The sequence below is a fragment of the Choloepus didactylus genome, chromosome 14, assembly GCF_015220235.1.
Source record: "Choloepus didactylus isolate mChoDid1 chromosome 14, mChoDid1.pri, whole genome shotgun sequence".
NCBI lineage: Eukaryota > Metazoa > Chordata > Mammalia > Pilosa > Megalonychidae > Choloepus > Choloepus didactylus.
In genome coordinates this window covers 55,568,577-55,592,105 of record NC_051320.1, presented here as the reverse complement: position 1 = coordinate 55,592,105, position 23,529 = coordinate 55,568,577, and the positions used below count along the sequence as shown (strand labels likewise).

At 39.0% G+C, this 23,529-nt stretch overlaps 2 protein-coding genes across 7 annotated transcripts in view; one reads left to right on the top strand and one right to left on the bottom strand.

Annotated features, from left to right (window-relative positions):
- Positions 1 to 19,312, top strand: part of LOC119509408 (cytochrome c oxidase subunit 6C) — a 31,046-nt gene extending 11,734 nt beyond the window's left edge. Inside the window, exon 4 of the mRNA XM_037803407.1 lies at positions 19,186 to 19,312. The gene's annotated coding sequence lies outside the window, so the exon portion shown is untranslated. The remainder of the gene's footprint in view (positions 1 to 19,185) is intronic.
- A 601-nt stretch (positions 19,313 to 19,913) lies between these two features.
- Positions 19,914 to 23,529, bottom strand: part of VPS13B (vacuolar protein sorting 13 homolog B) — a 1,017,676-nt gene continuing 1,014,060 nt past the window's right edge. For 4 of the 6 annotated variants that reach the window (XM_037803400.1, XM_037803398.1, XM_037803399.1 and 1 more), the window contains one exon: positions 19,914 to 21,796. In XM_037803400.1, coding sequence (XP_037659328.1) covers positions 21,548 to 21,796 — 249 coding nt within the window. In that variant the 3' untranslated portion in view covers positions 19,914 to 21,547. The remainder of the gene's footprint in view (positions 21,797 to 23,529) is intronic. The other 2 variants (XM_037803396.1, XM_037803401.1) reach the window with 1 other exon arrangement.

Sequence of the window (23,529 nt, the reverse complement as noted above, 5' to 3'; positions counted from 1 at the left end):
GGTAGCATATAATATTTCTCTTTTTGTGCCTGGCTTATTTCGCTCAGCATTATGTCTTCAAGGTTCATCCATGTTGTCATATGTTTCACGAGATCGTTCCTTCTTACTGCCGCGTAGTATTCCATCGTGTGTATATACCACATTTTATTTATCCACTCATCTGTTGAAGGACATTTGGGTTGTTTCCATCTCTTGGCAATTGTGAATAATGCTGCTATGAACATTGGCTTGCAGATATCTGTTCGTGTCACTGCTTTCCGATCTTCTGGGTATATACTGAGAAGTGCAGTCGCTGGATCAAATGGTAACTTTATTTGTAGTTTTCTAAGGAACTGCCAGACTGACTTCCAGAGTGGCTGAACCATTATACAGTCCCACCAACAATGAATAAGAGTTCCAATTTCTCCACATCCCCTCCAGCATTTGTAGTTTCCTGTTTGTTTAATGGCAGCCATTCTAACCGGTGTTAGATGGTATCTCATTGTGGTCTTAATTTGCATCTCTCTAATAGCTAGTGAAGCTGAACATTTTTTCATGTGTTTCTTGGCCATTTGTATTTCCTCTTCAGAGAACTGTCTTTTCATATCTTTTGCCCATTTTATAATTGGGCTGTCTGTACTATTGTCATTGAGTTGTAGGATTTCTTTATATATGCAAGATATCAGTCTTTTGTCAGATACATGGTTTCCAAAAATTTTTTCCCATTGAGTTGGCTGCCTCTTTACCTTTTTGAGAAATTCCTTTGAGGTGCAGAAACTTCTAAGCTTGAGGAGTTCCCATTTATCTATTTTTTCTTTTGTTGCTTGTGCTTTGGGTGTAAAGTCTAGGTAGTGGCAGCCTAATACAAGGTCTTGAAGATGTTTTCCTACATTATCTTCTAGGAGTTTTATGGTACTTTCTTTTATATTGAGATCTTTGGTCCATTTTGAGTTAATTTTTGTGTAGGGTGTGAGGTAGGGGTCCTCTTTCATTCTTTTGGATATGGATATCCAACTCTCCCAGCCCCATTTGTTGAAAAGACCATTATGACTCAGTTCAGTGACTTTGGGGGCCTTATCAAAGATCAGTCGGCCATAGATCTGAGGGTCTGTCTCCGAATTCTCAATTCGATTCCATTGATCTATATGTCTGTCTTTGTGCCAGTACCATGCTGTTTTGGCAACTGTGGCTTTATAATAAGCTTCAAAGTCAGGGAGTGTAAGTCCTCCCACTTCGTTTTCCTTTTTTAGAGTGTCTTTAGCAATTCGAGGCATCTTCCCTTTCCAAGTAAATTTGATAACTAGCTTTTCCAAGTCTGCAAAGTAGGTTGTTGGAATTTTGATTGGGATTGCATTGAATTTGTAGATGAGTTTGGGTAGAATTGACATCTTAATGACATTTAGTCTTCCTATCCATGAACATGGAATATTTTTCCATCTTTTAAGGTCCGCTTCTATTTCTTTTAGTAGAGTTGTGTAGTTTTCTTTGTATAGGTCTTTTACATCTTTGGTTAAGTTTATTCCTAGGTACTTGATTTTTTTTTAGTTGCTATTGAAAATGGTATCTTTTTCTTGAGTGTCTCTTCAGTTTGTTCATTTCTAGCATATAGAAACATTACTGACTTATGTGCATTAATCTTGTATCCCGCTACTTTGCTAAATTTGTTTATTAGCTCTAGTAGCTGTATCGTCGATTTCTCAGGGTTTTCTAGATATAAGATCATATCATCTGCAAACAATGACAGTTTTACTTCTTCTTTTCCAATTTGGATGCCTTTTATTTCTTTGTCTTGCCGGATTGCCCTGGCTAGCACTTTCAGCACAATGTTGAATAACAGTGGTGACAGCGGGCATCCTTGTCTTGTTCCTGATCTTAGAGGGAAGGCTTTCAGTCTCTCACCATTGAGTACTATGCTGTCTGTGGGTTTTTCATATATGCTCTTTATCATATTGAGGAAGTTTCCTTCCATTCCTACCTTTTGAAGTGTTTTTATCAAAAAGGGATGTTGGATTTTGTCAAATGCTTTTTTAGCATCTATTGACATGATCATTTGATTTCTCCCTTTTGAATTTTTAATGTGTTGTAGTACATTGATTGATTTTCTTATGTTGAACCATCCTTGCATGCCTGGAATGAACCCCACTTGGTCATGGTGTATGATTTTTTTAATGTGTCTTTGGATTCGATTTGCAAGTATTTTGTTGAGGATTTTTGCATCTATATTCATTAGGGAGATTGGCTGGAAGTTTTCCTTTTTTGTAGCATCTTTGCCTGGTTTTGGTATTAGATTGATGTTAGCTTCATAAAATGAGTTAGGTAGTGTTCCATTTTCTTCAATGTTTTGAAAGAGTTTGAGTAAGATTGGTGTCAGTTCTTTCTGGAAAGTCTGGTAGAATTCCCCTGTGAAGCCATCTGGCCCTGGGCATTTATTTGTGGGAAGATTTTTGATGACTGATTGGATCTCTTTGCTTGTGATGGGTTGATTGAGGTCTTCTGTTTCTTCTCTGGTCAGTCTAGGTTGTTCATATGTTTCCAGGAAATTGTCCATTTTCTCTACATTATCCAGTTTGTTGCCATACAGTTGTTCATAGTATCCTCTTATAATTTTTTTAATTTCTTCAGGATCTGCAGTTATGTCACCTTTTCATTCATTATTTTGTTTATATGGGTCTTCTCTCTTTTTGATTTTGTCAGTCTAGCTAGGGGCTTGTCAATCTTGTTGATCTTCTCAAGGAAACAACTTTTGGTGGTATTTATCCTCTCTATTGTTTTTTTGTTCTCTATGTCATTTATTTCTGCTTTAATCCTTGTTATTTCTTTTCTTCTACTTGGTTTAGGATTGGTTTGCTGTTCATTTTCTAGCTTCTTCAGTTGATCCATTAGTTCTTTGATTTTGGCTCTTTCTTCCTTTTTAATATATGCATTTAGTGCTATAAATTTCCCCCTCAGCACTGCTTTTGCTGCATCCCATAGGTTTTGGTATGTCGTGTTCTCATTTTCATTCATCTCTATATATTTAGCAATTTCTCTTGCTATTTCTTCTTTAACCCACTGATTGTTTAGGAGTGTGTTGTTTATCCTCCAGGTATTTGTGAATTTTCTAAGTCTCTGATGGTTATTGACTTCTAATTGTATTCCATTGTGGTCAGAGAATGTGCTTTGAATAATTTCAATCTTTTTAAATTTACTGAGGCTTGTTTTATGTCCCAGCATATGATCTATTCTGGAGAAAGTTCCGTGAGCACTAGAGAAGTATGTGTATCCTAGTGATTTGGGATGTAATGTTCTGTATATGTCTGTTAAATCTAATTCATTTATCAGATTGTTTAGGTTTTCAATTTCCTTATTGGTCCTCTGTCTGGTTGATGTATCTATAGGAGAGAGTGATGTGTTGAAGTCTCCCACAATTATTGTGGAAACATCAATTGCTTCCTTTAGTTTTGCCAGTGTTTCTCTCATGTATTTTGTGGCACCTTGATTGGGTGCATAGACATTTATGATTGTTATTTCTTCTTGTTGAATTGCCCCTTTTATTAGTATGTAGTGGCCTTCTTTGTCTCTCAAAACATCCCTGCATTTAAAGTCTATTTTATCTGAGATTAATATTGCTACACCTGCTTTCTTTTGGCTGTAACTTGCATGAAATATTTTTTTCCATCCTTTCACTTTCAATTTCCTTGTGTCCCTGTGTCTAAGATGAGTCTCTTGTATGCAACATATTGATGGTTCATTTTTTTTGATCCATTCTGCGAATCTATATCTTTTAATTGGGGAGTTTAATCCATTTGCATTCAATGTTATAAGCATGAAGGCATTTCTTGAATCAGCCATCTTAATCCTTTGGTTTATGTTTGTCATATATTTTTTTCCCCTCTCTCTGTTAATATCCTTTATTGTACCCATACCGAATCTCTTTAGTACTGAACCTTTCTCCATGTCTCTCTGTCCTTTCTTTGTTTCTCTGTCTGTAGGGCTCCCTTTAGTATCTACAGTAGGGCAGGTCTCTTGTTAGCAAATTCTCTCAGCATTTGTTTGTCTGTGAAAATTTTAAGCTCTCCCTCAAATTTGAAGGAGAGCTTTGCTGGATAAAGTATTCTTGGTTGGAAATTTTTCTCACTCAGAATTTTAAATATATCGTGCCACTGCCTTCTCGCCTCCATGGTGGCTGCTGAGTAGTCACTACTTAGTCTTATGCTGTTTCCTTTGTATGTGGTGAATTGCTTTTCTCTTGCTGCTTTCAGAACTTGCTCCTTCTCTTCTGTGTTTGACAGTGTGATCAGAATATGTCTCGGAGTGGGTTTATTTGGATTTATTCTATTTGGAGTTCGCTGGGCATTTATGATTTGTGTATTTATGTTGTTTAGAAGATTTGGGAAGTTTTCCCCAACAATTTCTTTGAATACTCTTCCTAGACTTTTACCCTTTTCTTCCCCTTCTGGAACACCAATGAGTCTTATATTAGGACGTTTTACATTATCTGTCATATCCCTGAGGTCCGTTTCAATTTTTTCAATTTTTTTCCCCATTCTTTCTTTTGTGCTGTCATTTTCTATTCTGTCATCTTCCAGGTCACTGATTCATTGTTCAACTTCCTCTAGTCTTGTACTGTGAGTGTACAGAATCTTTTTAATTTGGTCAACAGTTTCTTTAATTTCCATAAGATCATCTATTTTTTTATTTAGTCTTGCATTGTCTTCTTTATGCTCTTCTAGGGTCTTCTTGATATCCTTTGTATTCCGTACTATGGTCTCATTGTTCATCTTTAGTTCTTTGAGTAGCTGCTGTAGGTGCTGTGTCTCTTTTGGTCTTTTGATTTGGGTGCTTGGGCTTGGGTTATCCATATTGTCTGTTTTTTTCATATGCTTTATAATTTTCTGTTGTTTTTGGCCTCTTGGCATTTGCTGAACTTGATAGGGTTCTTTTAGGATGTGTAGACCAATTGAAGTCCTTATCTCTAATTTATCAGATCCATAGCTTTGTGGAGTACACTTTCTCTAACTAACCAGCATGTGGCGTCCACGAGCCACCTGTTCTCCACAAGCCAGTTCTCCCCTGCTTAGCCTTTGTGGTGAGTGGGGGAGTGAGTCTTGTGGGGTCCAATTGGTGTACCAAGCTTGCATGTGTAGTTGGTGTTGCCCGCCCTGTATATGGGGCGTGTTTCTGGGCAGTCAGCGAGGGGGGGTGGCTCTAACAATCAAATCTCCCTGGTGATCCTGGAGTTTGAAAGCTGCTGCAATAGTCTAATCCTTCAGTTCAGTCCTGCCACAGTTTGTCTCTGCCACTGACCCACAAGTCCTTGGTATTTGCGTATGGCTCCTGAGACTTGCGGGTGGGTCCCTCTTCCAGGCCGTGCACCCCCTGGTCCTCTGTTGCGGGATGAGTGTGCTATGTCACAGGTGAGTGCCGTCCCCCCAGGGCGGTTCTGGGCTCCTGGGCTGTGTAGGGATGCTCCCAGTCTGCTGAAATGATGGCTGAATGGGGCTTTGTTAATTCACACTGCTCCACCTTCCCAACTCTGGGACAATCAGCTGAGGTTGCAGGGAAGGCTAATGTCCACGCCCAGTTTTGTGGAGTGTGCCTGTTATTTGAAGCAGTTCTGTCACACTGGGTTGTGTGGGGTAGCTCTGGGCTATGGGGCTGGCGATGGGCAGGAGTGTTTCCTGTCCACCAGGATGATGGCTGTGAGTGGACACCCCCCTTTTCTTGGGAAGTTGTGGTGTTTAGTGAAATTTCTCAGCCACTGGATTATTGCCTTTTGTCTCAGAGTTCTCTTAGTTCTGCTCTTGTCTTGACCTGCCCAAATTGCAAGTCTTTGAAGCTTTCTGTGGTGGGCTTCTTAGAGTAATTGTTTTAAAAAAAGAAAAAAGGATTTAAAAAAAAAAAGAAAAAAGAAAAGGGCCCTCCTTCCAGATCTAATGGGTTATTGAAATGCTAAGAAACCAAGCAATTAGGGCCATTAAGGAAAGGTCCACAGGGCAGAGAGATCAGCTTTTCTTCACGATTTGCATATGAGCCTGAGGGCCTGAGCTCTGCCCTTCCCCTTTCTATGTTCACCAGAACTCCAAAAATCCTCCGCTTTTATTTTGGAGTTTTTCATGCTGTTTTTTTCTATGTCTGTCTCCTCTCTGCTGTGCTGGCTGCTCTCAGATTCTTTGGTGACTGGTCTCAGTCTATCTGTGGTTGGAGTTTGGATCAGTAGAATGAGTTTCCGATAAGGGCTGCCACTGCAGTTCTCCCTTCTCCTTCCCGGAGCTTGCAGCCCCTCCTCCCACGGGACTGAGCCTGGCAGTGAGGGGCGCGTGTCCCCTGGCCACAGAAACTTACAGATTTCGCTGATCTCAGCAGTTCCATGTTTTCATGAGTGTTGTATGAAGTATGCCCAAAGTCAGATTGCTCTGTGGTGTTCAGTCCACGCAGTTCCTGGCTTTCTACCTACTTTCTTGTAGGAGTAACTAAAACATACAGCTCACCAGTCCGCCATCTTGCCCTGCTTGTTATATACATTTTTAATATTTTAAAGTGTTAACACTGAAATTCAGTCCCTGAGTTGCCTGTTCCTTAGGTTTGTTTCCAATTTGTGATATGACAGATATTTTCTTGAATACAAAGAGCTAATCAAATAAACAAACATAGGTTAAAAGCACCTTTCACTGTCTTTGCAAATTGGCTCTACTTTGGCTGGTGGCCTCTTTCACAGCTTAGCTTTTCTATTAAGATCAGCCTGAGGCAAAAGCGATGTGCAGGATCTTCTGTCTTACCTGATCCTTCCCAGAACTGGAGTATGCTTCTTTTCCTGGGCTTATGATTTCTAGAGGCCTTGGGAATTTCCCCTTTACAGAGTTCCAGCGAATTTCCCCTCTACTACCTTTGACATAGACCTTTTCCCCTTCCTGCGGGCTCTCTTGAGTGATTTAATGCTGGTGGTTCTTAGCTGCAGGCTGCTTCAACTTCATTCTTTCTCATATTGTTCCAGCTGTCTTCAAGCTGCTGCTCTGCCCTTGGGACTAACTTTGGAAGGGCTAGCCTGTGACACATTCCTTGGCTCAGACTCTCACACTTCCACCCAGTATTGGCTTTGACATACATGTCCCCCATTATGCACACTGGGGCCACTCTGCTACCTCTGAGGCAGGGCCGGGGACCCTTAGTGGATGCACAAGGTGGCTACCCCCTGTGTTGTGGGGGAGTGGGGGTTGGGCCAGCAAGGGCTCTAGGAGTTTCTGTGGCTTTTGAAACTACACTTTCTTGAATTAGCACTTGATGGGTCCTTCAGTTGTCTCCCAGTTTGGGGAAGGGTATTGTTTTCAAGATTACTCTCTCACCTTTGCCTGAGGGGGTTGGAACAGTGGCCACCCTCAGAGCTGCCCCAGCTATCTGAAGTAACTGATCAAAGGTAGCTATCAGGCTACATACTCCTGGACTAGGTCTTTATGTTTCATCCTGGCACCAGCAAGCTGCACGAGGAGCCCGAGCTCCAGTTCCCACTGCTGCCTGCCACGAGGCTGGGGAAGGGGAATGGGAACCGCTACATGAAGAGTGCCGTTCACCCATATTTATTGCAGTTTACCAGCCTCTTCCTTCTACTCCTCCCTGGATGCTCCATAGTGTTCCACTAGCCTCTGGAGTTTCAAAGTTGATTCAGACAGTTCCTGCCAGGTCAGTAGTTGTTTTGATGGAGGTACTGATTCCTGGAGCGTTGTATTCTGCCATCTTCCCAGAATCCTCTCTCCCTTTCATATGAATTTGATGATTAGCTTTTCTATATCTGTGATGAAGGCTATTAGAATTTTGATTGGTATTGCAGTAAGTCTGTAAATCACTTTGGGTACTATTGACATCTTAATGATGTTAAATCTTCCAGTCCCTGCACATGGAATTTCTTTCCATTTGATTAGGTCTTCTTTTTCTTTCAGTAATTTTTACACAAGTCTTTTACATGTCTGGTTAAATTTATTCCTAAATATTTTATTATTATTGTAAATGGAATTTTTTTTTTCTTACATCATTTTCAGATTATTCATTGCTGGTGTATAAAAACACCATTGATTTTTACATATTGATCTTGTGCCCTGCCCCTTTGTTGACTTTGTTTATCGACTCTAGGAGTTTGTTGTGGATTTTTCAGGACTTTCTGTATATAGGAACATGCCATTTGCAATAGGAAAAGTTATACTTCTTCCTAATTTGAATGCCTTTTATTTCTTTTTCTTTCCTAATTGCTCTGGCTAGAACCAAGTACAATGTTGAATAGCAGTGGTCTTGTTCCTGATCTTAGGAGTATGGGTTTTTCATACGAACCCTTTTATCATGTTGAGAAAGTTTATCATGTTGAGGAAGTTCCCTTCTATTCCTGTTTTTCTGAGGGTTTTTATCAAGAAAGGGTGCTGGATTTTTACAGATGCCTTTTCTGTGTCGATTGAGGTGATTGTGTGTGTGTGTGTTTCTATTAATGTGGTGTATTTCATTGATAATATTTTCTTTTTTTGAATCACTGTTACATTCCTGGGATAAATCCCACATGATCATGATGTACAATCCTTTTGATGTGCTGTTAGATTCAGTTTTTTAGAATGTTTTTGAGGATTTTTACATCTTATATTTATAGGAGATAGTGGCTTGTAATTTTCTTGTGATATCTTTTTCTGGTTTTGGTTTTAAGGTGATGCTGGCCTCATACAATGAATTAGGAAGTCTTTCCTCTTCAGTTTTTTGGAAGAGTTTGAGAAGGATTGGCATTCTTTGGATGTTGGTAAAATTAACCAAGGAAACCGTCTGGTTCTAGGGTTTTTTCTTGGGGGGAGGTTTTTGATTACTGATTCAATCTCTTTGTTATTTGTCTGTTAAGACCTATTTCTTCTTAAGTCAGTTTAGTTACTTTTTGTGTTGCTAGGAAATTGTCCATTTTGTCTAGGTTGTCTGATTTTTTGGCTTACAGTTGTTGCTAATATACTCTTACAATCCTTTTTATTTCTTTAAGGTTGGTATTAATGACCCCCTTTCATTCTGATTTTTGTTACGTGCATCCTTATTTTTCTTTGTCAGTCTAGCTAAATGTTGATCAAGTTTATTGATCTTTTCAAAGAACCAGCTTTTGATTTTGTTGGTTCTCATTTTCTAGTCACTATTTCATTTATCTCTACTGTAAGCTTTATTTTTTTTCCTTCTGTTTGCTTGGGTATGGTTTGCTTTTCTTTTTCTAGGTCTTCCAGGTGTGCTTGTAGGTTTTGATTTGAGATCTTTCTTCTTTTTTAATGTAAGCATGAGAATTTATTGATACTTGTTTTGTAGCTTTACATATAATTTAGCCTAGAGAATGATGGATCTCTGTAAATTTGAGAGGAATGTGTACTTTGCTGTAGTTGGATGAAGTGTTCTGTGTAGGTCTATTTGGTTTATAGTATTGTTCAACTCTTCTCTTTCCTTACTGATCATCTGTCTAGATGTTCTATCCATTATTGAAAGTGGTTTTTAATATATATTGTCAATATATAGAAAACTTCTTTGTACCTTTTAACAGTTTTTGTCTTAAAATCCATTTTGTATGATATTAGTATAGTCAAATTGCTTTCTTTTGGTGACTATTTGCATGTAATACTTTTCTCCTTCCTTTCACTTTAAACATACTTATGTCTTTGAATTTAAGCTGAGTCTCTTGTAAATAGCATATGGTTGGATCCTGCTTTTTTGTCCATTCTGCCAGTCTCTGCCTTTTGACTGGGGAGTTTGACCCGTTTAATTGAAAGATAACTACCAATAATGCAGGACTTTATTCTGTCATTTTATCCTTTGGTTTTTGTTAGTCTTATACCTTTTATGCCCCTAAGTTCTTCCATTACTACCTAATTTTAAAATTTAGTTTTTTGTAATGAACCCTTCAGAGTCCCTTCTCATTTTCTTTTATGCATATTTTTCCAGTATTTTCTTTGTAGTTACCATGAGGTTTAAATTTAACATCCTAAATCTACAACAGCCTCATTTGGTTTGATACTAACTCAACTTCAGTAGCATACATTATGTTCCTGTATCCTTCTGTGCCTCCACCTTATGTAGTTCTTGTTACAAATTACATGCTTAAACATTAAGTCAAACTATTGATTTATCATTACTCTGTATGCATTTGCGTTTTAGATGCTTAGGAAGTAAAACACAAAATACAAACTAAACCAAAAATACAGTAGATTGGCATTTATAATTAACCAATATGGTTGCTTTTAGTAGGGATCTTTATTTCTTCCTGCTGATTCAGTTTATTGTCTAGAGTCCTTTCCTTTCAACCTGTAGAATTTTCTTTCGTATTTCTTCTAGGATCTAATAGTGATGAACCTCCCTCACCTTCTGTTTGCCTGGGCATGTCTTCATCTTTCCATTTTCTTCGTCTTTTTTTTTTTTTTTTTTTTTTCATTTTATTGTAGTAGCTTATGTAAACTCAAACTTTCAGTTTTAAGCACTTTCAAATGTAGAATTCACTAGTGTTAATTACATGCAAAATGTTGTGCTACCATCTCCCCATCCATCACCAAACCTTTCCATCACTGCAGACAAAAATTAAGCAATAACTCCACATTCTCTCCTTCCTGTTGCCCTTGGTAACCTATAATCCACTTTCTTTTTCTATAAGTTTGCTTATTCTGGGTATTTTGTATAAATGGAATCATACAATAATTTTTCCTTTTGTTTCTGGCATCTTTCACTGAGCATTATGTTTTTGAGGTTCATCCATGTTATAGTATGTAGCAGCACTTCATTCCTTTTTATGACTGAATAATATTCACTTGTATGGTTGGACACATTTTGTTTATCCATTGATCTGTAGATGAACACTTAGGTTGATCCTACCTTTTGGATATTGTGAATAATATTGCTATGACAATTGGTGAGGGTTTTTTTTTTCCCTTTATTTATTAGAGATGTTGTAGGTTTGTAGAACAGTCATGCATAAAATAATCAGATTCCCATATACCACCCTATTATTAACACCTTGCATTAGTATGGTACATTTGTTACAATTGATAAAAGCACATTTTTATAATTGTACTATTAACCATAGTCCGTGGTTTAACTTAGGATTCACTGTTTTGTGTTGTGTAGTTCCATGGATTTTTCAAATTTAATTTTATTCTAGTACCATATATACAATCTTACATTTCCCTTTTTAACCATATTCGGATATATATTTCAGTGCTGTTAATTACATTCTATATATTTCAGTGCTGTTAATTACATTCACAATGTTCTATCAACACCACCATCCATTACCAAAACTTTTCCGTTGTTCCAAATAGGAACCTTGTACATTTTCAACCTTAACTTCCCGTTGCCTTTCCCCATCCCCTGGTAACTGTATTCTAGATTCTGACACTATGAGTTCACTTATTCTAATTACTTCGTATCAGTGAGATCATACAATATTTGTCCTTTTGTGTCTGGCTTATTACACTCAACAGGATGTCGTTCATCCATGTTGCATGTATCAGAACATCATTCCGTTTTATGACTGAATAATATTCCATTTTGTATGTATACTGCAGTTGATCCATTTATTGGTTGATGAATATGGGTTGCTTCCATCTTGGTAATTGTGAATAATACTGCTATGAATATCGGTATTCAAATATTTATTCAAGAGTTACTGCTTTCAGTTCTTTTGCGTATATACCTAGAAGTGGAATTGCTGGATCATATGGTAATGCAGTACTTTCTGAGGATTTGCCAAACTGTCTTCCACAGTGGCTGTGCTATTTTACATTCCCAGCAGTGATGAATGAGCATTCCTATTTTTCCATCTCCTCTCTAACACTTGTAATTTTCCATTTTTTAAAATAGTAGCCATTCCTAATGGGTGTGAAATGCAATCTCCTTGTGGTTTTGATTTGCATTTCCCTAATAGCTAATGAATGATATTGCATCTTTTCATGTGCTTTTAAAAAAAATTTTTGAGATTGTTCACATACCATACAATTAACCAAGGATCCAAAGTGTACTGTCATTGAGCTGTGCATCATCACCACAATTTTTTTTTTTTCAATTTTTAGAACACTTTCATTATTCCAGAAAAGAAATATCGGATTCCAAATCCTCCGATATCCCAATCACCCCTCCTCCATTGTTGACTAATAGTATTGGTATAGTACATTTGTTAGTGTTGATGAAAGAATGTTAAAATACTACTAACTGTAGTACATAGTTTGCAATAGGTATATTTTTCTCCCTATATGCCCCTCTATTATTAACTTCTATTATAGGGTCATTTCTTCTGGTTCATGAAAGAGAATTCTAATATTTGGACAGTTAATCATGGACATTGTCCACCACAGGATTCACTGTTTTATACATTCCCATCTTTTAACTTCCAGCTTCCCTTCTGGTGATATATGTGACTCTGAGCTTTCCCTTTCTACCACATTCAAGCACCATTCAGCACTGTTAGTTATTCTCACAAGGTGCTACCATCATCTCTCCATTTCCAGACATTTAAGTTCACCCTAGTTGAACATTCTGCTCATAATAAGCAACCGTTCCCCATTCTTCAGCCTCATTCTATATCCTGGTAACATATATTTCATGTCTATGAGTTTATATATTATAATTAGTTCATATCAGTGAGACCATGCAATATTTGTCCTTATGTGTCTGACTTATTTCACTCAATATAGTGCCTCAACCCTTTTTTATTTAAGACAGTTTTGTTCACACACCATACATTCTGTCCTAAGTAAACAGTCGATGGTTCCCTGATAGTCACATATTTATGTATTCACCACCATCACCACTATCTATATAAGGACATCTCCATTTCTTCCACAAAGGAGGAGGAGTCAAAGAAGGTAGAGAGACAAAAGAGAGAGAGAGAGAAAAAACAAACAAACAAACATGACAGCTAGGAAGCAACAAAAGGAAAGATGGCATTAGAGTCAGGCAACATTACCAATGCCAAGAGTCCCATACCCCTCCCTTATGTCCCCCTCTTGTATGCATTTAGCTTTAGTATATTGCCTTTGTTACATTAAAGGAAGCATAATACAATGTTTTTGTTAACTAGAGTCTCTAGTTTGCATTGATTGTATTTTCCCCCAGTATCTCCCTATTTTTAACACCTTGCAAGGTTGACATTCATTTGTTCCCCCTCATGAAAAAACATATTTGTACATTTTATCACAGTTGTTGCGCACTCTAGGTTTCACTGAGTTATACAGTTACAGTCTGTATCTTTCCTCTTTCCTTCTGGTGTCCCACATGCTCCTAATCTTCCTCTTTCAGTCATACTCACAGTCATCTTTGTTCAGTGTATTTACATTGCTGTGCTACCATCACCCAAAATTGTGTTCCAAACCTCTCACTCTAGTCTTTTCCTATCTGTCTGTAGTGCTCCCTTTAGTATTTCGTGTAGAGGGGTATCTTGTTCACAAACTCTGTCATTGTCTGTTTGTCAGAGAATATTTTGAACTCTCTCTCATATGTGATGGACAGTTTTGCCAGGTATAAGATTCTTGGTTGGTGGTTTTTCTCTTTCAGTATCTTAAATATATCACACCACTTCCCTCCATGGTTTCTGCTGAGAAATCTGCACATATTATTATCAAGCTTCCTTTGTATGTGATGGATCGCTTTTCTCTTGCTGCTTTCAGGATTCTCTCTGTCTTTGACATTTGGTAACCTGATTATTAAGTGTCTTGGCATAGGCCTATTAAGATCTATTCTGTTTGGGGTACGCTGCGCTTCTTGGATCCGTAATTTTATGCCTTTCATAAGAGATGGGAAATTTTCATTGATTATTTCCTCTGGTTTTGCTTCTGCTCCCTTTCCCTTTTCTCCTTCTGGGACACCCATGACATGTACATTCGTGTGTTTCATGTTGTCATTCAGTTCCCTGAGACGTTGCTCATATTTTTCCATTCTTTTCTCTATCTGTTCTTTAGTGTGTAGGATTTCAGGCGTCTTGTTCTCCAGTTCCTGAGTGTTTTCTTCTGCCTCTTGAGATCTGCTGTTTTATGTTTCCTTTGTGTCTTTTGTCTCTTGTGTGGTGCCTTTCCTTTCCGTAGATTCTGCCAGTTTTTCTTTTTTGAACTTTCGATTTCTACCTTATGTATGCCCTGTGTTTTCTTTATAGCCTTCATCTCTTTTGCCATATCATCCCTAAACTTTTTTTAATTCAATTTTACTGAGATATATTCACATACCATGCAGTCATACAAAGCATACATTCAGTTGTTCACATTACCATTATATAGTTGTGTGTTCATCACCAAAATTTTTTGAACATTTTCATTACCACACACACGAAAGTAATAAGGATAAAAATTAAAGTGAAAAAGAACAATCAAAGTAAAAAAGAATACTGGGTGCCTTTTTTTTTTTTTTTGCCCCCATTTCTCTACTCATCTCTCCATACACTGGACAAAGGGGAGTGTGGTCCATATGGCTTTCCCAATCACATTGTCACCCCTCATAAGCTACGTTGTTATACAGTCGTCTTCAAGATTCAAGGGTTCTGGGTTGTAGTTTGATAGTTTCAGATATTTACTGCTAGCTATTCCAATTCATTAAAACCTAAAAAGGGTTGTCTATATTGTGCATAAGAGTGCCCACCAGAGTGACCTCTCGGCTTCTTTTGGAATCTCTCTGCCACTGAAGCTTATTTCATTTCCTTTCACATCCCCCTTTTGGTCAAGAAGATGTTCTCCGTCCCATGATGCCCAGTGTAGATTCCTCCCCGGGAGTCATATTCCACGTTGCTAGGGAGATTTACTCCCCTGGGTGTCAGATCCCGCGTAGCGGGGAGGGCAGTGATTTCACCTGCCATGTTGGCTTAGAGAGAGAGGGCCACATCTGAGAAACAAAGAGGCATTCAGGAGGAGGCTCTTAGGCACAATTATAGGCAGGCCTAGCCTCTCCTTTGCAGCAACAGTTTTCCCAAGGGCAAGTCCCATGGTAGAGGGCTCAGCCTATCAAACCACCAGTCTTCTATGTCTGTGAGCACATCAGCAACCATAAGGTGCTTCCCTAAACTTTCTGAATTGATTTAGCATTAGTTGTTTTAATTCCTGTATCTCAGTTGAAGTGTAGGTTTGTTCCTTTGACCGGGCCACAACTTTGTTTTTCTTAGTGTAGGTTGTATTTTCTGTTGTCTAGGCATTTGGTTTCCTTGGTTGCCCCAATCTGGTTTAGCCAGACCAGAATGGGCTCAGGTCCCAGAAAGGGGAAATACTCAGTATTAGCTTTCCCTGAGGGTGTGTCTTAGAAAATTGACACACCTTGTGAGGCCTGAAGCTGTGGTGCTTTTCCTAATCTGCCCAGCAGGTGGTGCCTGTCAGCCTGTAGCTCCTTAATGGTGTAAGGAAGTGTGGCCACCTTAGTTCCTGTTTTAGCTGTTTTCCCCCAGGCTCTGGGTTCTGGTTCTGAATGGAAAGCGTGTAGTAGAGCTGGGCACCACCTCCTTCCTCTTAGGTAAGATACACCCCCTAGGGAGTTGTCATCTTCATTTAATTAGGTACTTTGTCTCTGACTCTGCTGTCTGTCTGCATTTAAATAGGTTCTTTGTGTCTTTGACTCTGCTATCTGGGTCAGAGTGCTGGGAACTGAAAAGGGCTGAGGCTTTCTCCACTGAGCCATTCAGGTTAAGAGAGAGAAAAAGGGACAGAGAAAAAGGGACAGACAACCCCTTTCAGGGCCAGTCCGTGGCCCCCAGATTCACCCATGGGCTAGAGATAGCACCTGGTCCTCTGGGTTCCCCCTCCCGGGACAGAGACATTCCCTGGCTCTTTAGGGTCCGTCGTCACTAAAAGCCTCTGTCGGCTTGTCAGGGATTTGTAGCTTGCATTGAGCAGCCCAGATTTGCCAATTAAAACCCCAGCTGGAGCTGGACTGAGGTATATTAGCTTGTTCAGAGAGTGCCGCTCTGTCACAGCGAGGCTTTGCAGTTCGGGCTGCCGTGGGGTAGGGGGCTCCTGGCTCACGTCCGCAGTTTCTACTCACAGAACTGTGGACCTGAGCCGGGAGCGATCTCAGGAATTCCTCCCAATCCAGGTGGGTGCGTGATGTGTGGACAGTCACAGTTGTCCCCCAGCAGGTATTCCAGATCATTTACTAGTGTTCCGGGTTGTTTACTAGTTGTTCTGGGGGGATTAACTAACTTCCACTCCTCTCTATGCCGCCATCTTCTTCCATCTACATATGCTTTTTTGACTATTTGACTGTGTTTTCTTCTTTGGAGAAATGTCTATTCAGGTCTTTTGCCCATTTTTTAATTGGGTTGTCTTACTGTTATTAAGTTGAAGAAGGGTTTTTTTTTGTTTTGTTTTGTTTTTTAATACCTTCTGGATATTAAAACCTTACCAGATATGTGGTCTCCAAATATTTTACTTTCATGATAAAATCCTTTGAAGCCCAAAAGTTTTTAATTTTGATGGGGACCCATTTATCTTTTTTCTTTTGCTGCTTGTGCTTTGGATCTGAAGTCTTAAGAAACCATTGCCTAACAGAAGTCTTAAAGACTTCCCTGTGTTTTCTTCTAGGAGTTTGATAGTACTGGCTCCTACATTTAAGTATATGATCCATTTTGAGTTGATTTTTTTATATGGTGTAAGGTGTAGGTGTCCACCAAATGTAAGCCTTTGCTCAAGGCCATCCACCTAGTTGTTTCTTAAACTGCGTTAATTGTCTGAAGTTGCTTTCGACTGGAGTGCAAATTCAGGGGTGGAGGTATGGGTCGAGAGGGGCATGCCAGACAGGAGTTTTCCCAAGGCATTCTTTCCCAGCTGGAACAAGGCCAGGGACCCACAAAGGGAGCATAGGCTGGCTCCAAACTGCCGTGGAGAGGGAATGAGGGAAGACCCGGGAAGGGTCCCAGGAGGTTCTTCCATAAGCTCCCTAAAGCTGTGTCTTGACCTACTTAGCAGCCCTTAAACTGTCCTCGGCAGCTCTGAGGAAGTGTAGCGTCTTTATGTCTGTCTTATCTGCTACCTTTGTCCAAGGCAGATTGGAACAATGGTTGCCCTCAGAGCTGGGTCCCCAGTGATCTGAAGTCACTGATCAAAAGTGATCAGTCTGTGCCTACCCAGGATCTTCGACAAGTAGACATTTATGTCCCTTTCTGGCACCAGCAAGCTACATTGGGCTGGAACCCACTGTGGTAGTCGGGGCTGATAGTAGGGGCTGGGCAAGAGTAACCACAGCATGAAGAAAGCAGGTTATGTATTTATGTAATTTACCAGCCTCCTCCTCCTGTTCTTTGCAGGATGCTGCTACAGTGTTTTTCTAGACTCCAGAGTTTCAAAATAGTTGATACAGACAGTGCCTGTATCATCTTTCCATAATCCTCTCCTCTCCCTTGGCTGATGGTGTTTTTCCTTTCAGTGCTTTAAATGTCATTCCTCTGCCTTCTTGCCTCCATGATTTCTGATGAGAAATCAGCATTTAATCTCATTGAAGCTTTCCTGTCCATGGCACATTGCTTCTGTCTTAGGGTTTTCAAGATTCTCTTCATTTGTGGCATCCAACATTTGATTATTAGATGTATTGTTTGGGTTTATTCTGTTCACGGTACGTTTGTGTTTCTTATATGTGTAGCTTCATGTCTTTCATCAAATTGGAGAAGTTTTCAGCTGTTATTTCGTTGAATATTCTCTCTGCCTCTTCTCTCTTCTCCTTCTGAGAGAACAATCAGCATACTGCTTCATTTGATGATGTCCCAGAAGTCTCTTAGGCTCTGTTCACTTTTTACATTCTTTTTTCTTTCTGCATTCTCAGTCTGAATGCTTTCAGTTGTCTTTAAGTTCACTGATGTTTTTCCTTGTGCCAGCTTCAGTCCCTCTAGGGAATTTTAAAAATTTCTGTTACTGTAGTCTTCAGCTTCGTTTGGTTCCTTTTCTTAATTTCTATCTTTTTATTGGTATTCTCTTTGTGTTCATGTATAATTTTTAAAGCCTTTGGGATGTCCCAAGTCTGGTCCTCCTCTTTAATGGTTTCTAATGCTTTTACTACCTGCTTCTTTGCATGGGCCACCATTTCCCATGTCTTTTGTTGTAACCTGGGGATTTTGATATTTTAATGTTATCTCTGGAATTTAGCCACTGAGGTGTCTGTTTCTTAAGTATTGTATCCAGCTAGTGTTATGACAGAGGTTTTCTTGAATGCCAGGAGCTTAAAAATGGGGGGAGGGGGGGCAGGGAGGGGGATGATAGAAAATACCTTTCCCAGTCTTTGCAGATTGTCCTGTGTGTGTTTTTTCTCCTTTGGTACTTATCCATACAGTGAGTTTAGAAAACAGCTCAAGGCAAAGGCGTAGGGACTCTGCAGTCTTTTTTTGTGCATGCATCTTGTCCTAGGCACGCATGAGTGGCCCTATGAATTCCGCTGTGTCCACAGATCCACGTGTCTTCTTTTCCCCAGGAAACTGGGCTTCCTCGTGGTCCCAGGTGCCACAGTTTATATCCCACAGGTAGCAATCCATTGTCCCAGGCAGCTGTGATTTGACTGTTTTCCTACAGTATTTTGTAGGAGAGCTCTTTTAGCTGTGCCTCTAGGGCATGTTTTGGGCAATGAATGTCCTGGATCATTTCCTCAGGCTGCCAGCAGACACTGGCAGAGACATACATGCACCCAGTATGTGCACGAGGATACTCTGCTCCGAGCAGGTGTGGGGACAGAGGCGGGCTCAGCAAGGGTAGCAGGAAGAGGTTTTTCCTACTTTTTTTAAAAGTCTTTTTTTCCTTCTAATTTGGCACTTGTCCTTTTACTCCAGCTTCCAAATTTTTTCCAGAGTTCTGAGAAAGATGTTTCTGCCAATTCTTGCTGGTTGTTCATACTTCTGTCTCACTCTGTCATCCCGATTGCAGCCTATGCATAAGAATCTGATTTTGTTTAAAAAAAAAAAAAAAAAAATTGGAGAAAGGAAAAGAAACATTGTTTGGAATATATAAGCTTTTCTTGTTAATGTTAAGAACAGTATGGGGGTCTGAGAGGGAATGGAGGGGGGTGGACTGAGAGATGTTAAATAAAAGTAGGAAATGAGTGAGGTGGGCGTGCCCAAGATGGAGAAGAAGCTGGAGCTAGCCTGGAGGCCAGTGAATGTGGAGCTGTTTCCTGAGGCTAAAGTGTTTGAAGTATGGGATCCACAAATAGGAAAAGACCTCAGGTAATCAAGAGTGGTGAAAGTATTCAGAGAATGTTTGTCATTAACTTAGCCATTGTGTTTCTTTCTTTCCACAGAATTTCTTTGGATTGAGTTCCCTGAATGTTTGTCACTAACCTGTCTGTGCTCCTGAATAATAAAACTTGACTATGTGGGCTACAGCATAATTTCCCTTGATAAATAAATAATTAAATACTGTTGACAGTAAGTTGTTCTGTTACTTTTATTGATAATCAAGGGCACTTAAAAGTGTCAGGATTGGTTTGGGATTTCAACTATAGATGAACCCTTGATATCAGTGAGTGAGTTTTTAAAATTTTCATTGTTTTAGTACATTTTTGAGAATTCAGGCATTTTGTCTTTGTCACCCAGGTACAGCTAAGTGCTGTTACTTAGTCCTAGCCATGGATTTAAGGGGTCTACATGAACCTACACAACTACCCTACCATGGAGTCTAAGTGCTGTGTCAGAAAAAGGGACAGAGACCGTGTTTCCTGTAAAATCTGTCCTTGGGCCTCATTGCCACTATTTGGTAGCCCTGCTATGGACAGGCAAATGAAGAAAATGATTTGTTTCTTTAGTTTGCTTTAATAAAGAGATGGTAATATGTATATGAAATTTGGAATATATATCTAATCCAGAAAAACAGCCTTTTTAGTTACTTAACTGGAATTCAGTAATGTCTGCTAGTGACTTACAGTGTGTGATAACTTTCTACTGAGGAGGTCTTAGGACCTCTCCCTTTATCATTATGTTTTTATTGTTAACAAAGAGTGATACTCCCAAGAATTTTAAAAATTGCTTATTTTAGTCACAGCTAGTTTAATCAGTAATTGTTGCTTTATTAAGATAACAAAAACTGCATCATCATTTTAAAGTGATCTGCAAAATTCTTGAGTCCCAGTGAGGTGATCAACATTAAACATAGGTATCAGTGAACAACTGCGTTGCTGCAAAAAACCCTGCTAGAAACAGACATTTATGTGTGGTCAGTAATGCAGGCATACCTTTTATTTTAAATGATTTCCTATAACAATTCTTGGAAGCAGTGTGCAAAATTACCATAAAAGATACGAGAATTAATACATATTTACATTCTTAAAAATAGTTACTCTTGAGGTTGACAGAACTGTCACATTCCTAAAGGCATATTACACAACAAACCAATGGAGGAACCATTTTTTTTGTATTCAGCCTGTATTGTCCAGTAACATTCTTGCTTTTCAGAAACATCTGTGCAGTGACTTCTGAAGCCCAAAAACATGTGAGACTTACTTATGTTAAAAACCAGTGAGCATTTGAAATTACATTTTCTTAGCTTCTCACCATAATAGTTAACAACTTGCAGGCCTACATTTGGATATAATTGGCAAACGTACTAATTTAATAAATTGAACTATGAAATATTTACTGAATACTTAAGATGATGTGTGGTGATGGTGACCCAGGATTTGAACAAAACCAATTATTATATACAAAATAATATTCTGCCTGCTGTTGGTGGCTATTTTTTCATGAAAGGATCAATTCTGGCCATAAGGAAATCCTATGTATCAGACATTGGCAGTATCTTCAGGCTTTATCAAGTCAATTCAGTGAAAATATCTGGACTATTGTCATTGTTAGGGTTAATGGCAGGGTTCTTGACTTCCATTGAGTGCACCGAGGCATTATGAATCTTTCTGCTAAACCCATCCCACAGGGGAGCTTATGGAACTAAAACTCACCTGAGCACTTTGGCTCTGTTTTCATTGGTAGATGCATAAGATTTATGCTGAGCTTGCCTAGTAAAATAGAAACAGTTCCAGAATGCACCTGTACAGTCGTCAGAGTGTTTTGTAAATTTCAGTAAAGGGCAGGCTTTAAAGTAGAGCAAGTTACACAAGCATCAACTTTCACCAAAAGAATACCATCAATCAGCATTTAAGAAACAAATTTAACAAATTAAACACTGTCCTAAGATTTAATTTCATTTAAAGAGTCCAAACCTTTGCAGACAAGGCAGAGACGGTGTCTCATCACCAAAACGGATTCCACTAGGAATGAAGTTTGAACTCCAGCATTCCAGTCTAAGGTCTGATGACATATTGCTTTAGAGCAGAGTGTTAACAGAACTTTATAGTAGAAATTTTAGCAAACAGCATTGCTGTGAAAAAATACATTTTGTGTATGTGATAAGAATAAAACGTAGGATTCTGTTAATCACTGCTGCCAAATGGGAAAGGAACAAAAATTTTTTCACTCCATTTTAAAGTATCTTCTTTGTTTTGTTTGAGGGAGAGGGGAAGAATCAACTAGATTTACAAGAGGCTGTAAAATTACTATGCCTGTAACTGTCGAGAAGTGCTAGCCCTTCTTTTCATGTTGAATGTTAGAGCTAGCTAGCTCTCTTTTTCAAAAGTAAATGTACAAGCAAGAATCAACACCTCAGAGGGGAACTCAGGGGAACCCTTTCCTCAGGGCTTTATTTTTCACCATGTTAAATTTACTAATGAAGACCTGAGCAAAATGTGGATCAACCAAATAATGGTATGTTTTAACAGTGGAGGGGAGAGGCTCTACAGCCACCACAGGGCATGGTGTTTGCACAGAAGAGCCTCCTTGGGCTAGGTGACAGGATGTCTTTGTGATGTAGTCCACAAGTCTGTTGTACTGTTGCTCTGACAATCTCTCTCGGACTCCATCCACCTGGGATCCAAAAATAAAGATTCATTAGTTGCCAAACCCTCTGATTAAGACTTTTATAAGAAAATTATTCCTTTTTTGCCCAGATGTATTTGTACATTATGCCTTTTAGATCATCTAATAAAGCGTTTTATCCAAAACAGTGCTTCCATTTATTTTGTTCCTCCCTGAGATATGACAATGATAACATAGCAATTTTTAACAGTAAAAGCAAAAGCGCTGCATGAGAATATAGACCAACTTCCTTTAAGTAAGCATTTGGTGTTACATAAAAATTCCCATGTTGAAGTTGATTTGATAACATTTTCCTCTTTTCTTCATTGACTATTAAAACATCTGCCATTGCTCTTTATCAGCTAGCCCAGGAACAACACAGAAAAATGGCTTTCTTTTGCTTAAATCTAATCAGTACGAAACTCAGCACCCTGAACTAAAGGCTCTGTTAGCCTGCCTTTCCCAAAACCTCTTCAGATAGAACCTGTTCAGTCTGACAGAAAGAAAGTGAAGAAGAGAAACTTTGAAACCAGTGGCTTTGGGCAGAATGTTAAAGAAATAAATACATTTTGAACTGTAACATTTTCTGTTTTTATAAATACTAGGACTTAAAGCCAGGGAAAACAAAAACTGGGCAGAGCAAAGGGAAATTTTTATGGAAAAGGGAGGATGTGAAGTACATTTATGGTACATAAAAGTCTGGCTCATCTTCAGTGGAACTCAAATAGGAGAACTGAGATATACTACCTAAGTTCTTAAGAGATTTTCTGAGAAAGCACCCATCAAAGGCAATTGGAGCTATAAATTCTTCCCACCTTGAAATTCTGCAGTGTGTAGGTCTATCAAGTGGAGTGAGATGTTTCACTGATCTGTGACAATCTGGGGTAGTGAACTGACCTTTCAATGTTTTTACCTACCGAATGTTAGCAAGACCACTCTAAGAACTATAAACATTTTAATGAGGGCTTTTTAGTTCTCAAAAGTAGCAATGTACCTGTATAGTTCCGTTTAAAGCACAAAAATGGTGTAGGTAAAGGTGTCAGAGCTGCAGAAAGCCAGTGAGAAGATCAGAGCTAATAAAGGGGACTGCCATAGAAGTAAGTGGGACATCCGTTAGAGTTCAGGTCTCATGGTTTTCAACTTGGGAAATAAAATAATAGCCCCCAAAGATTCACTGACAGATGAAAGCTGTGTACCACCAGGCAGAAGTCAGTGCTCTGATGATATCATTTGATGGGCTCAGAATTCAGCTGGAAAGCTTTGAATACACAAAAAGTCTTAATTGCTCCCCCTGAACAGCAGCACAGGAAAACGCGTGTTGTGAGAGGAACCTAGCCAAGGAATAAATTGACCCTCCTGACTTATTTTGAGCCTTTCATAAGGGATTTCAATAATGTGCCAGGCATATTAAGCAATTATTATCCTAAAAATGGCTGCATTTAACCAAGAAAAGCAAATGCTGGTTTTTAAAAAATATGAATCCTGTCATACTTGAATATGCTGAATGATGTCATCTACAGATTAATTCCTTCCAAAATTAAAAGTTGTTTCCTAGCATCTAAGGCAAAAGCAATAACCAGAAAAGCCATTCTATATAAAGATCTTAAAATACTGTTCTTAGTTTTCACTGGAAGACTGTAGGTGCAGGCTTAGCCAGAATTTATTTCTGTGGATTATGTTGTGCAGACACGAGCACTGCAGTTGAAGATTTTCACTGTGTCAAAGCAGGGCCATTGAGTGAA